General features: G+C 44.3%; 2 protein-coding genes across 19 annotated transcripts in view; one reads left to right on the top strand and one right to left on the bottom strand.

The window, feature by feature from the left end:
• The window catches only part of BMPR1B (bone morphogenetic protein receptor type 1B), a 377,622-nt gene extending 372,676 nt beyond the window's left edge, over window positions 1-4,946 (top strand). For all 16 annotated transcript variants that reach the window (XM_070505348.1, XM_070505338.1, XM_070505345.1 and 13 more), the window contains one exon: window positions 1,101-4,946. In XM_070505348.1, the coding sequence (XP_070361449.1) occupies window positions 1,101-1,226 (126 nt within the window). In that variant the 3' untranslated portion in view covers window positions 1,227-4,946. The remainder of the gene's footprint in view (window positions 1-1,100) is intronic.
• Window positions 4,947-8,092: 3,146 nt separating this feature from the next.
• UNC5C (unc-5 netrin receptor C) overlaps window positions 8,093-15,305 on the bottom strand; it is a 358,229-nt gene continuing 351,016 nt past the window's right edge. For all 3 annotated transcript variants that reach the window (XM_014834219.3, XM_070505333.1, XM_014834220.3), the window contains one exon: window positions 8,093-14,714. In XM_014834219.3, the coding sequence (XP_014689705.1) occupies window positions 14,549-14,714 (166 nt within the window). In that variant the 3' untranslated portion in view covers window positions 8,093-14,548. The remainder of the gene's footprint in view (window positions 14,715-15,305) is intronic.

Below are 15,305 nucleotides of genomic sequence, written 5' to 3'. Positions count from 1 at the left end.
GTACACAGAAGTGGGACAAGTTGGCTGCTGAGACTGCTGACAGCTATGGATCTGTGTTAATAAGGATGATAAAGTACGGTGTGAACAGGTCCAGTTCAGCTGGGCTCTAAGGAGGTAGTGGTGAAACCTAAGCAGGTCTAAACGGAGCTGCTCAGAAGGAGGAAACGAGTCGGCGGGCCTGGCCTTTCCTCACTCATCTCCTCCTGCTCCCCGGCCTCTCCGTCCACCCTCTCAGCCTGTAAACTCACTCAGAGCCCTGAGTGCCCTGGCAGCGAGGAGTTGGAGGCATCCCTACTGCCTGTGTGTAGTCATCAAACATGTAGCAAAGCCAACGCAAACCAATGGACAGGGCGTGTTTATAAACTAACTCTTCACTGTTAAATGCATTAAAAATCACCTGTGGGTCATTGGCTTTGTGTCTCATTACTGAAATGCTAAATAATACATGTGTTTTCCAACGAGCTGTGCAGAAAGCTTTATGAGATGCTGGAATTATATTATTTCGAAGGTGGTTATGGGCATTGGTGTTACTCGAAATCCCTTCACTGAGGATTTCTAATGAAGTGAAATTGTGCTTTTCAACAGGAAGACCAATAATTGATGTACCACAGAGAACACAGGAGAAAGTTTTAGTGAGGCTGTGCACAGGCCATTAATCTTGTTAAATGGTACAGTGTGATGCTGTTATTGTAGCAGACGGCTGTGATTTAGGAATAACCGTGTGTGTTTGAATAGTATGGAACTAGATAAAAGATTTAAGCTTATCAAGTGTTATAAACAATCTGGGATTGTGGAGTGGAATACAGACTCCCTGGGTATTTCGTATTTGTTTAATGTGACTTCAAAGACACTCTTTTACAATCGGCAAAGCCACCTGCTTGTTCCTATCACAAGGAAGACATGAAAATCTGTTTTAGTCATTTAAAATTTGCAGAAGAAAATAAGTTTTGTGGAATTTTATGTCTACGTGGTTTTAAGAGTATCTTTTAAAAATATATTCAAATTTCAGAAATCCAAAACTAAAAGCCAATATCAGGTACCAACCATGCACATAATCCATTGATGTAGTGTTACTCCAATTTTCCTTTCTTTTCCCACAGTGTCTAAGGCAGATGGGGAAACTCATGACAGAATGCTGGGCTCACAATCCTGCTTCAAGACTGACAGCCCTGCGTGTTAAGAAAACACTTGCCAAAATGTCAGAGTCCCAGGACATTAAACTCTGATTTGAGGGGAAAAATAAGCATCTCTGGAGAAAGCCAGTCAATATTCTTCTGTTTGTGGGCAGAGCAAAAGATCTTCCAAAAGCATCCATAGTACAAGCCTTGAACATGGTCCTGCTTCCCAGTGGGTTCAGCCTCAACTCTCAGTGAGCAGCCTGGACAAAGACAGAGAAGTTCCCGGAAACACGGATCCGTTGTGTCTGTGTGTAGGAAGGAGAAGCCGCTTGGGTAACTTGTTCAAGATACGATGCATGTTGCTTTCTAAGAAAGCCCTGTATTTTGGGATTGCCTTTTCTTTTTTTTTTTTTTCAAAAAATGCTTTAATTTTGCCAAAATAAATAATGTAGATGTTTTAAGGTTTATAGTTTAAATTCTAACAACAAAAATTCTTCCCAGAAACTCTGCTGGAAGGTAAATTAAAGTATGTTTTTCCATTGGTGAAAATGTGTTGCACTCTCAAACCAAAAGACAGTCTGTGAAATTGGAGATCATAGACTGAACTCATCTTGAAAGGCCTGGCCCTTGCCGCCTCCGACCACTCTGGCCAGCCCTGCCTTGAGGCTGCCTCAGCAATGTGAATGCACCTGGGTACAAACGCCACCTGCCTGGGACCACATTTTGGGATTCCCGCAGGTGACCTTTTGGAGCTTCAGAAGAGATGGAACAAATGAAGGTTTTATGTGACTTTATTAGAACTAAGCGTTGAAGCTATTCTTCAAAACCACTTTGTGTTTCTGATTCTGTTAGGCATTTCTTTCATGGTGAAATCCCTTCCTTTTCATTAAACACAAACAAACCGTTGTTTATGTGCAGACAGTTGACTCATGCGTGCTTTTGACCTCTCAAATGAAAGGATCGATATTCAATAAAATAGCCATCAGTTGAGTTGAAGACAAAGCGCTTTAAAATTGAGCTAATTTGCTCTTGTGCTGTAAGGAGTTCCCATCCACAAGGTAGGGAGCGAGGGAGGAGGTGCAGGGGCCCCAGGGAGAGGAGGCACCCCCTATCTTGTACAGATGAAGACGGTTTCTTCTTGTTATTGTCTGTCTTTTTTGTGTCTGAGTTAAGGGAAGGAGAGGAAGGATATGTCAGTTTAATTTAACTAAATTTTAATTTAAAAATAGATAAATATAACCTCCTACTGGGACAGCCGAAGAGAGCTGTTGGAGGCCACAAAATATTCTGGCTGCTGTGATTTACTATTCTAGCATAGATATGGATCAAATATGTCCATCTTAAGTGATAATTTTACATGCTAGGAATGCTGACTCATTTTATTGTATTCTCATGATGTTCAATTCACTTTCTAATTTATTATTTTTTTCTTCTCTGTGGCACTTGTGCAAAACATGTCTTCACCTACTCAGTTATACAGGGTTTTAACTTTTAGGCAACACAAGTCAAGTCGTTGACAGGGCCAACACTCCTTAGCAACAGGAACCGAAAGTTCAGATTGTACACATCCCTCTCAACTTGATTCATTTACATTTTGTTGCTGTGGTTTTCCTTTGCTTCTTAGAAATTCTGTAGTGTTTAGTAAAGAATTGGGAAGTAGTTCTCCTTGGCCTTTTTATTTTGACGTTCCTTCCAGAATGCTCCAGGGGGCACTGTTTTATAACACATTTCACTACTTGGTAACTGAAAGATGGAAGGTTTTTGAAAATCGGACAGCTGCATGAAAAATGAGAGAATGTTTTTCTCACTTCTGAAGTGGACTTGCAGCTGGTGACTTGTGCATCCAGAGAACATCCCAGAACAGAGAGTGTTGTGAGTTGTGTCTACAGTTTGGGAGAATCATAAGGAGAAACAGAGTGGTCTGTACTCAGCATCCACTTCCCAGGGTTTCATAGCCGCATTGTGTTTGTAACAAAGAAAGAAGATTTTCTTAATCTTTGAATAGGAAAAAAATTTCTGTCTTTTCAAAGATGAAAAACAGTTGGTTCCAAATATTCTTGTAATCAGAATGCAGCTTTTATTGATGTTAAAATAGCCTGAATAGGAACGTAAAGGTTCCTTTCCCTTGTTTCGAGTTGTCTTCTTTGTGACAGCTTAGAAGGAATGTGTGGCTAGAACTACGTGTGATGATCATCTGAGCCGTGGAGAGAAACTTCAGTGCCTCTAATCAGATCGTCTGCAAACAAGTACCCTTTAGGCCAGTTAAGTGGGGACATGTTTGTGTTTCTCAGTTTTCCCTACGTTTAAGTGAGGTTGGGCTTACCTCTTAGATAAAAATGTGTTTTCTTTTTGGTAGGCTCTTCTATGTGAATAACTTCAAATTAGGATATTTTGTGAGGAAGTGATGATTTGAAAGTAAACTAGATTTCTAGAGAGGCATTGGTTCCAGTGAAGAATGGGAGGAAATTAAAAGAGTACCCACATTTCTTCTATATTATTTGTTTAGTTGCTTTGGAAGAATCAATAGCTTACTTTCTAATGCTCAACCAGATTCACGATGAACATTTAAAAGTTATCCCTGAGATACTTAAAAAGACCCATTTAGCTGTCATAATCTTTCAATAAGACAAGAATGTTTTTATGAACAGATTTTTCTATCTTACTGAAATCCACCTTACGTAGGGAAAACTAAATTGTTCTTATCGAGACTACCTACTCACTTCCGAATAATCCTGTTTGATTTTTACGTTTCTAGTGGCTCAGAAGTGAATTTTATTTCACTATTTTCTTTTGTCTTTGAATAGGATAAATGAGAACATGGAAATTAATAATGTAGTTGATTGCTTACTTTCAGGACTATTTCAAAGACTAAGATTTTCTTCTAATTGCTCTCCCCCCAAAAGGAATCCTAAATATTAGTTGTTAGCTAATATAAGTTTTGTATGCTAAGATATTGAGGTTTATAGTTTATGTATGTGTGTGTATATTATATAAATATATATGTATATATAAATATTATGTTCAGTTTGGAGTCTGGCACAACTCCATTATGTGGATTAGAGAGTAAAATATTATGGATGATAAAGTACTAAATGAAACCTAATATTTATTTATGAAAGTGTGTAGATTGTTAATTTACAAGTGGCGGTGCTGTGCACACTGTGTGTGAGGAGACAGGCCTCTGACCGCCCAGAAAGCACCGCTCAGAAGTCACGAGTGACCATTCTTTTCATTCTCAAAACATAAAGCTTGGTAGAAAACAGGCTAAGATTGTATTTGCAAGGAATTCTTTGAGGCATTTCTGCTGTCTGTAGTCAGGTAATAGCAAGTACTGAATAATGACCGAGTTTCACGTTCCTGGAGTCATGCATATGCATTAGAAGTTGCAGTGTTTTATGTTGTGGGTCTGCTCTGGTTCTTCTCTGTTTGTAGGTGGAAAGGCACTGAAAGAAGTACAGTGTTTTAAGCTTGAATTGTTCTGTAGTTATATCTCCTTTGAAAACACAGTCACACAGCAGTGGACGTGAAAGCGTGACACAAGAAGTGATTTAATTTAGCAATTATGATTCCTCTTGTAAAACAAAACAATAAAACAATGCCATATTTTTTGGAGAGAATTGGCAATATATAAGGGGTTTTGTTGCCTGTCTGTTTCAAAAGAAGACTCCTTTGTGTTCTTTTGGGAACCAGTGCCTTATTGAATTTGTATATACTGTAATTATTCAGGACTAGGGAACAAACAATTGTATTGTATTTGTTACAAATTGTATATGGCTTTGTTTTAACATTCCCCCAAATAAAATGGTTTCATTCTCCCCTTGGAAAGAACATGTCTGCTATTTTGTAGTTCTGCCTGTTTTCTGTCTTTGAAAATGTCACATCGTAACAGGCGGGAAGACAGCCATGAAGGAGAGTGACGCAGGTAAGTCTGTACATTTGGTGGCAGGAGAGCAAGAAAAATGGTCTGATGGCTTCTATTTTCTCTGTAATTAGGAGGCACAGTCATCTGTTGAGAGGGAGGGGAAAGGTAGGGAAGTCTGTGGTTTGAGAGAAGTGAGAAGGTTTAAAATTGCACGGTGGAAAATTACAGCCAGATGCTGTGGGCAATGCCGAGGGCCGGTTGAGATTGATGGTCCTAACTGTGTGGCCTCTAGACTGCCAGACAGCCTGTGTGTGAATCCAGGCTCGCTCACTCCCTCAGTTGTGTGACAGTAGGCATGTTCTGACCTCGGCAAGACTCAGTTTCTTCCCCTTGAAGATGAAAATAATATTAATGTCTACTGCATGGAGTGGTTCTGAAGATGAAATAATCCATGCACCGAACATGAGGTAAGCACTCAACCATTGCTAAATATTATCTATTATTACAAATTCACAGTGCCACTTTTCTGATTTTATTTTTCTATCAGTAACCCAAACGTAGGCACGGAGTCTGCAACAATTGGATCCATTCACGGTTGGGCTTTATTAGGCGTGTGCAGCAACAGATCGTGCAAAATAAGAATCATCATCAAGGGGATGGCTGATGTGGACCGGAGTAGGGAAGGGAGCTAAGAGGCCAAAGACACTGGTCAAAGGACAGGGAACTGTGATGGGGTTGAAGGGGTGTGTTAGCAGTTACTGGGAAAGGGGCTGTGGTCAGGACCAAGATTTCAAAGGGGGAGTAGCAAGACTAAGGACAGCTGAGCGTGTGTTCACAGGAGTGGGTGGGTTTAGTTAGTGGTCAAGATTATTGGTGATGAGAGAGGAACCCAAAAGCCGGGCCTTTTCCGTCTGTGTGGATTTGGAAGCCCTCAGGATGGTGACAGTCTAAAGAGAGGAACATTGTGAAGCAGAATCCTCTGGGGCCCCAGGAGAAAGCTAGGCAGGCAGTGAGGGCGGAGAGTGGAGACAGACGCTGGAGGGCCTGATGGCCTCGCGTACAAAGGAGTGGTCTTTCTCGCAGAGGCCGCGATCTGGAAGCAGCAGGACAGTGTGCCAAAGACCCCGTCCTTCCTCCCAACTATGAGGACTGGGTGTGCAAGAAGGAGGCCCTTGCCGTTGCCCCTGAAACAGTGAAAACCCTCTGCAAAGAGAGAGGGCGGTGTGAGGTTATCTTCTCCTGGGCTGTGAGTCCCGGAGGGCGGCTGGGCAGGTCAGTTCTGTGCAGATCCACTGGAGGCTGCTGGGTCAGGGGTGAGGAACCCAGAATTGTCTGGGCGTGGAGAGTACGGGAAGCCTTGCATCTCAGTTCCTGGGGATTCAAAAGTTTCTCTGGTTGGCTGTGTTTAGCCAGCTGCACTTAGGCCGAGAGACGTCCTCCCAGCGCTGGGTGGGATTCAGAGCGACTCGGCTCACATCCCATGGTTTTCCCTTTCTCAATTCTGTGGACGTCTATAATCTGAGCCCCAATCTGCTCCCCTGTAAAGTGGGATAAAAATACCCATCTCACAGGGCTCTCATAGGAACACGTGAGATGAATATGTGAAGAATGTGGTGGCCCTATGCCAGGCACATGACAGGTACTCGTAAATACTGCTTTTCCTGGCTGACATAGTTTTACAGGATGTAAAGCTAGCAACACATGGAACAGCCAGGGTGTGCTGTGGGTACACCTCTCCTGCCCTCTCTACACCCACTTCTATACGCTGTGGGCTTTCACAGGACTAGAAGGCAGATGGATAGTAGATCCCAGCTGTGGAGAACAGGTTCTTCTCTTGGCATTGGTCATTTTATAAGTTGCAAGCTTGGTGGTTCCTTCTGGTCATGGGAGCCAAGTACAGAAGACCTCACTCTGAGAAAGACTTCTGTTTCTGCAAAGTAATTCCTACCCTAGGTTTAGTATTAATCCACCTGTAGGGAGCTCTGGGACAGACGAAGTTTCTATGCTCCGTGCCTGTGTGCTGGCCCTGAGGGACAGACACAGAGTGAGGCCAGATCTCAGAACTCTGCGGCGACCTCGACTCAGACGGAGTCTCAGTCAGGGCCCTCACTGGCTTGACTGAAAATGTTTGCATGCTCTCCTAGGCTCATTTTCTCAGCAGGAATCCAGCCACCAAAGCTCCAAATTTGGGGTCAATGGGTGGTATCGGGCTGGGTCTGTGCCGCCACATGTTTTCCATGTAAAACACTTTTGCTCTTTAATTGAATTTTCATTCTTCTAGATGGAGTTGAATTCTCTGATTAAGCCACAGGACCCAATTCTGTCTTTTATTTTACCCAGGTTCCAATCTCCATATTGTCACTACTTGCTTAGTCCTGACAAACCCCCGCTGAGAGTCAGTCTTGAGTCCCTGCCAGCCAGCCCTCAGGAGGGGCCTTGCTCCCACTCTGGCTGAGAGAAGGGGTGGGAGCAGTGGCGGTCCGTCTCAGGACACTTCCTTCTCCAGTGGCTCTCACTAAGGGGGGGCTGCCGTTGCTTCCCTGCCTGCTCCGTAGCTGCTTTCTCTCCACCCTCGGAGCCGCCCCCTGCACATAAAGAAGTGACCAGTGTCCTGTTCCAAGCTGAACCTGTCTGCGGGGCAGTTGCTGCAGCTCCGGGCATCCTGTGTGCCGGGCTCGCCTTTCACTCCTCCCCAGAGTGTAGTTTGCAAACTTCCTTTATACTGGCCCTCTGAGGCTCTCTGCTCTGGACCGCCAGCTCCCCGGGGCGTTCTGATACAGCTCTTCCGAGACAGGGGTCCCCCCTCACCTGCCCAGCCATATCACCTGGGAGCTGTAAAACCCTCCGTGCCCAGGCTTGGCCCCGGACCCAGGCAGTCAGAACCTCTGGGGGGGGGGGGGGGGCGGTAATCAAGGCACCCCCGGGGCTAACACTCTTCAGGTGATTCCAGCGTGCAGACAGGCTTAAGAAGCGCTTCTAGAGCTCGCCCTGCCCCTGAGGGAGGCTGTGTTCCCATCCCTGCAGAACCCAGGCGTTCTCGCCCTACTGAAGGGGCACAGGGGCTCCCCGCGGAGGAGGCTCCGTAAGGGGAAACGAGGGAGGCAGCACTCTGTTGCTTATAAATATAATTTATTACCTGTTTAAAAATTCTTTCTTACATTTTATACATGTTGGCTGACAGAATAAATGCAGGCAATTTACAAACGAAGGGACTGCAGGAAAAAGGGGGAGGGGGGAGAAGAGGCACACCCAAAGCTGGCGTCCCGCCCTCCGCCGCCCGGCCCAGAGCACCCTCCGCCCGGCTTCTCGGGAGAAGGAATTGCATAGAAGATACAGCAAGAAGGAACTCCACGACAACCACAGAAGTGTTCCGCATCTGAAAAGCCAAGGTTGTGTCGTCGTGTTTAAAACAAAGACGAATGGCAAAGCACGAAACCCCAACCCGACGTTTCTGCCACTGAACTGCTCAGAGGGAACAGCCGTGGGTGACAGGCTCTCGGCACAGACGCCGGAGATTTCTCTCTGAAACAGTGGTTGTCTTCTTTAGAAAGAGCAAGGAGGAAGGTCACCAACTTGCTAAGGTCAACAGCAAACTCAATGAACACACACAACACGGTGACACCTAACACGCACCGGGGGCTGCTGCTCCTGCGGTGGGCCCGCTGCGTTCTGTCCGGAGGGCGAGGCCTCGCCGGGAGCGGCACCGGAGAGTGGGAAGGGGAGAATGGCCGCACCATCTGCTGGGTCTGCTCGCTCCTCTGCCTTTCCCAAGGCCTGGAGGAGTACACAGTTTCCGCCCCTGCACTACAGGTGTCACAGGAGACTTGAAGACATAAGAGGGCAAAGGCATCTCCCACTGGCTGTAGGTTTCTTGGTCTTTTATGCTGTTCTGAAACAGATTTGTTTTAACATCTAGGACGTAGCTCAGGCCACGATTCTAGGATGATGCCTCACTGAGGTGCTGAGGCTCATCGATCTTAGGCTGCCCATCAGCCAGACCTGCCTCCGGTTCACATTCTGAGCCCCAGGACTGAGGGTCAGGCCACCTGGGTCAGTGCCGTCAGGGTCGGCGGCAGCCCCGATGGGCCAATTCCAGGAGGCCTTTGGGATTTAAGGTTGCCAGGTAGGATTGGAGCATATTCATCAGGGCCCCTGAAGTGTTACAGCCTTCAGCAGTTTATAGCTTTGCTGAGGCACAAATCCGAAAGGGCACGTGGAGAGGGGTGTACAGGAGCAAATACTTCAGCTGGTGGGCAGCTGACTATGTCTCAGGGCACCTGCCTTGGTTTCTACTCAACAACTGGTGGGCCTCGCCTCTCCTGACCTTCCGCAGGGATTCCCGACTTGGGATTCTGGAAGATCTCTTCAATACACAAGAGTCTGAGGACACAGCGGGCTGGGAACCAGCCTCCTACAACCGCCTGGTCTCGTGTGCTGGTACATTTGCGGAGTTCCTGTCGGCTCGTTCTGCTGACGCTTCCCTCCACCGTGCTAACATACGTCTAGGGGCAGACATTACATTTGGTCGAAGGAGCCCATTAACAGCCCACCACAGATCAATACAGGGAGGTGACAGGCCCACTGGAAAACCTGGGAGCCACAAAGTCTTCTGAGGGCAGATTTTTAAAGTAGGATTTCCAAATATGGGGGCACCCACAGGCTGAGAAGACTAAAGGATCAGGAAGTTAATTATTGGGCTTAGTCTGTAGAGAAAACCCACCCAGAGACATAGAAGGCCATCTCCCTACTTTTCAAAAAGAGCAGGTTTTCAGGCATAAATTCTGGAAACACTCACGACTCCATTTGGCTTACTTGACCTGTATGGACACCAGCTTAAATTAACATTGGTTACAATGTATTTATTCCCCTTATGCCTTATTCCATCAAAAAAAATCATTAGAGATGCAAGGGAAATCTTTCAAAGTGATCGTTACAGCCAGAGATCATACAAATAGTTTTTTAGGGTAGAGAAACAGCACTTCATTGGAGAGGCAAAGTTCTAAGGATTTCAGTCAACATTAGCTCAGGAAAGTCTTTTAAAAAAAGAATACAAAAAAACCCAAAAAAAGCAAAGTGTAATAGTTGGTCCTATGAGGCACTCGAAAGGTAAAAAAAGGTTTTATTACCTTGAGATCATCAATAATAAAAATATTTTTCCTTATTGATCTATAAAATCTAATGCTCGTTGACCATTATCATCTTTACAAATAGTTGGCTTTGAGCAATGACATTCTGATGCGCTAAAGCTCCTCTGTTCTCAAAGAAGGTCCTTCCCTCACTGGTCTTGGCCTGGTACTGAGGTGTCTCTGTGAAATTGGTGACTCATTCAGAGCAACTGTTCAGCAAAAGCTGAAACATTCAACTTGAAGACTGAAAATTCAACATGTAAACTTTGCCTACTTTCTTTACACTCTCTTGCAGGTCCTTCCATGGTGTTGATTTGCTGGACCCTGTGGGGGCAGACCTTACAGTGGCAGAGGCTTGTGAATTCTAGGGAGACGGTGGTCACCTTCCTGGCTCCCTTCCTCCTACGTTGATGAGGGGAGTGGGTGGCAGACAACACAGCAGCTGTGTCCGTGACAGAGACCCACATGAGGACACAGAAGACTAGAGCCTGTCTGCTCCTCTCCAGAAGTAAAAAGTCTTGATTCCACCATCTGCATGCTTCCTTGTAAGATGTCTTACTTATAAGAGAAATACTTTAAAAAATTATTATTGAACGTGGAGTTTCCAGAGTGTCCTGAACTCGTTCCTAAGGAATGGTTCTACTATTTGAAAGTTGTGAGATTAAAATCTACAAAATAATAGGATCTATGAAAATGACTAATGTATGCAGGTTAGCATCGGGCCCCTGGCCCACACTACTGCCCTGCCTTGGAAGCCCTCACCCTGCTCGTGTGCAGATGGAGACTTTTCTGTGTAAGGGAGGAGAGTATTCACACTGTCTGTGAAAAGGCTGTCAGCTGTGAGCACCTTGATGCTACACACTTGGCATCACCTTGTGCCCAGTTATCAACTCCGAATCCAGTTTCTATTCCTTCCAGATCACTTTAAGGAAATCTGAATGAGTGTGGTAAGAAGGAAATGAAAACAGGATGAAACTTCTGCCTTTAGATCCCCAAATTCAGAAGAAAAGAAAACTTCTTTCTTCACGATTAACAACCATGATTTTTGCTCCCTTAGACATAGTGTTCTCATTTGCATATATAAAACTTATTTCTTTCTAAGGGATGCTTCTTACATTTCCAAAAATAAGTATTATAGAACTAAAAGTAAAGAGACTTAAAACGGATGAAGCCCGATGAAAGTACAAATGCTAAAAGTGACAACTCTTCACTGACTCTTCTGTGCAGATTTTTATGTATTTCTCTTACTAAAAACCAACTTGAGACACGTCATGTATGAAGGAGTTGATGACCAGGCTCATTATGACGTGTAATTTTTGATATGGGTAATTTAAGTGAAAAAATGTGAGAATAAGAAAACTATATTTGAAGTGAAAATTTCCCCATATCTATTTGTCATAAAGGCCCTGTTGATTCTATGGGTATTCATTCCCTTTGTCAAACCACTTTCAGCGAGTTGTTATATTAACTCAGGGTAGATTGTGTTACTCACCACTAGGTGGCACCATGGCCAAGTGATAGGTTTTCCCATCCAGATGAAGTGAGCCGGTCTTCCCTCACAAGCTGTCCAGAAGCCCGAGGAGTGAGAGGCAGGACAGGCCGCAGAGAATGGGATGAGGTGGCTGCCTATGAAATGAGCTGTTGAGTCTGGACCTGCTAAGTCTGAGAGCAATCTAACAGGTATTACTTGACTCCAAAGGAGAAGGAAATCAGAATTTCTAGTGAACATTATTTGCCAGAAATGGTGTGTTGTAGGTACGGAAGCTGCCATGCGCTTGCTGGGGAGCGTGGCAGGGTTCTCTGACAGATGACTGCCTCACTTATAAGGAATCAACTTTTCCCTTTTCTGGTGCTGGGATGTTGAACCAAAAAACGAGAAGCGTCTGAAATGAACCCCCAAAGCCCTCAGTAATGGCTTCGATAATATACTTCCTGCTTTGTTGAATATTTCTGTGTTCATTACTTATTGATAACGTTTTTTAAATAAAAGTTTTGGAATTAATTTATCTGGATAGCTACATATGTGCTCCTCTCTACTTCTCACTAGGCGTGGAATTGCCTTTGAGCATTCTTCAGATTTCTAATTCTTGATTCCCATGGGTGACAGCCCCCCAAACCAGTAGTGATGAGCAGTCTTGAGAAGTTATTTCAAGATGCAGCAATGGACAAGAGCTCTCCTTCCTCCTCCTGCTTTTAAAAAAATACCTATTAAAATTTTTTTATATAGAATACAATTTTCCTATCTTTTGGTCAAATATGCATTGGTACAAACATTATCCATTGAACTGGTTTATTACTGCAGTCTCTCCCTTTCACGGTAAGTGTAACATATTTTTATATATGGTAAAAGGGGTGACCAGAGAGAGACAGACTGTAGAATATATCACTGAAACAGATGATAAGAAAGAAAAGGCATGAAAGAAAAGGCTCCACTCCAAGGTAGCGATAATTCCTCAAAGATGAGGCTGGAGGAGCCTGGGAATATCAAGAAGTCACCAGAATAGTCAGGAGAGGAAATAATGCGGAAAGAAGAGAGAAAATGTCTAAAATTATTTCTAATTCAAATACAGTGAGCAGCCTAAATGGCACCAGCCCCAAAGGAAGCCGCAGCCACGTTTTGGAGGATCTGATTCATACACATGGGCACTTGTTTTTCAATCTTGGTTTGGCCACTGGGCTGTCCCCACCTGCGGAACGAACTGGGTTGCAGTGTTAAAACAAAGAGCCTGTGATGGTCCTAAGGAAATACCATAGTTTACACAAAGTAGTCTGTTGACTATTTTTCAGTTAAAAATGTTTTTTAATCTAAAAAATTTTGACCACAACAATAATAGAACATAATTTGCAACTAGTCAGGAAGGCAAGTGGTCCCAAGAGAGGAAAGAAAAGGATAATAAAGGGATGCCATCTCTCAAGAACAGCAGAATGTGTTGACATGAGACATGACTTGAAAGCATAACAAATATGTTGCAGGTTACAATTATCTTCCAAGACGGAACTATTTGAAAGGCATAATGGAGCCTGGGCAACAGACCCTCTAACTGATCCAGGTCAGAGCCCGCTGTGGTCTTCAGACTGACAAAGGAGCCAGGAGGCTTCACCAGGGACACCCAGCTGGAGATGAGCTAATCCCACCCCTTCATTGTACGGATGAGAAAACCGAGGTCTGGAGCTTAAGAGACTTTCCTAAGGTAGCACAGCTAGACAACGACAAACTCAGACGAGGACTGGTTTCCTGATTTCCTCCAATCACACTGCTTTTAAGGTAGACAGAGTGGCAAGGGGAGTCAATGTGGGGTCACGTGACCCCAATGTTAAGTGAATTTAACAGAGAATGCTTCTCATGACAAGACTCAGAGAAGAAAGACCCTGCCTGAGCAAGCAGAAAGAACAGACTGACAAAGCCAGGAAACATTTCCTCCCTTTCTGGGGCAGAATGATGGGAGAAAGAGAAAAGGCCAAGGAATCAATGCCTGTTGACTTCAACTGGTGACCAGGCCCACGGTGGTGTGTGAGCAGGTGAGGCAAGTCTCGTCAATACCTAAATACTACCAGTACTGCTAACAAAAACAGGAGTGAAAAGAAAATCCTGTTACTAGAATACTCGTAAATACTCATCAATAATAATAATAATGATAATAATGAGACCTTTTTTAAAAAGCCACTTCGAATTGGATACGATAAACACAGATGTTGTGAAGAAATGCATGTTTGTGTGGTTGAACACGGATCGCGTCTTCCCTGCAATGCTGCAGCTCCGTTCCCAGAGGGCGCCGGGGGGGGGGGGGGGAGGGGGGGCCGCCAGGAATAAGGAGTCAGTTATTTCTCCTTCACACTTAGATTCTCCACTTCCCTGATACAAAGAATAACACTGGTTCTACAAGTTCTGGAAACAGAACACCAATGGGAGGATTATCTGAGACACTTGATGCACGTGATTTGTAGCAAAAGTCTGTGACTTCTCTGTAAATTACTAATCTGAAATAGACACAACAAACGGTCCACAGCTTCAACTTCAAACGATTTAAACAAAAATAGAACAAGCCATGGACAGTGTCTGCATCCCTGTCCAATTTGATGTAAACAACGTTTGTAGAAATTGGGTTTGTTAAGAAAGTTTATCCATATATCTGGATAGCAATAAAAAGCGTTTCCTAGGAAACTGTAAGATCCTGTACCACACAGCATACAGCCCAACTAAGAGGAAAATTAGGTTGATTTCTAAATTCAAGGTACAAATTTACACAATTCTTAACTCCCGTGACGATGTCCGAGTAAAGTGGGCGTGTATATCGGTCATTGTGTCTGTTGTCCTCTCTCCTGCTGCCATGTCGCCTGTGAAGCTCATTGGTCTGGTCTGCCTCTCCTCCTCAGCTGTGATCCCCCAGACGGACACAGACTCCCTGTGCATTCTTGTCCTTCATTTTCAGTCCAAGCGTGGGTCAATACTGCCCTTCTGCTGCTAAAGACACTACTGTTTCATGTCTTCCCATTTCTTCCAAGACAGCTGCCAGCATGCTCAGGTTTCCATCTGGGAAGTTCTGTGCTTCCCAAAGATCCAGGATTACGCCAGTTGGGCTCGATTTGGTGGCAAAGTAATTCAAGTACCTGTAATTGGGAATGGGAAAATGTGCTGAATGGCGTGATTTATGGATCTATTTTTCTCTTCAGTTTTTACTCAACCTTTCTGTTTCTCCATTTGTCTTTTTAAGTATCCTGGTCCCACTTGAGTAACTGTGGTTTACAGAGAGCCATCCTAAATAACTAGCCCATACTTAATTAGATCAGCCCCAGACAGGAGACGTGATGTTTAACTTTGTTAACCTCAACTCTGAGTAAGATAATTTAAGAGACAAGATGTGTGTGGGTCATATCCTAAACAGGAAATCGTGAGACTTATGTTTTCTTTCCAGCCCAGGCTCTGATCGTCTCTGACAGGTCACGCCCTGTCTTTTGCTTGGTAGTGACGGCAACACTCTACAAAGAAGAGGCTCCCGAGGTCTCTTTATAACTGAATATCAGTGCTGTGTTTAGCATCTTAGTTACCCATCAAGCATTAGGTCCTGCTCAACGGGAGATGCAGAAGAATCATTACTTTAGGGAATGGATACGTTAATACTTAGGGGGATATCAGTTTTGCAAAGTGGATCACAAAGCTTGATATTTAACAAATGTCAAATAAGCCCAGAATGTCTCTCA

Source organism: Equus asinus, chromosome 3, assembly GCF_041296235.1.
Source record: "Equus asinus isolate D_3611 breed Donkey chromosome 3, EquAss-T2T_v2, whole genome shotgun sequence".
Classification (NCBI taxonomy): Eukaryota; Metazoa; Chordata; class Mammalia; order Perissodactyla; family Equidae; genus Equus; species Equus asinus.
This window is presented reverse-complemented; position numbering and strand designations above follow the sequence as displayed.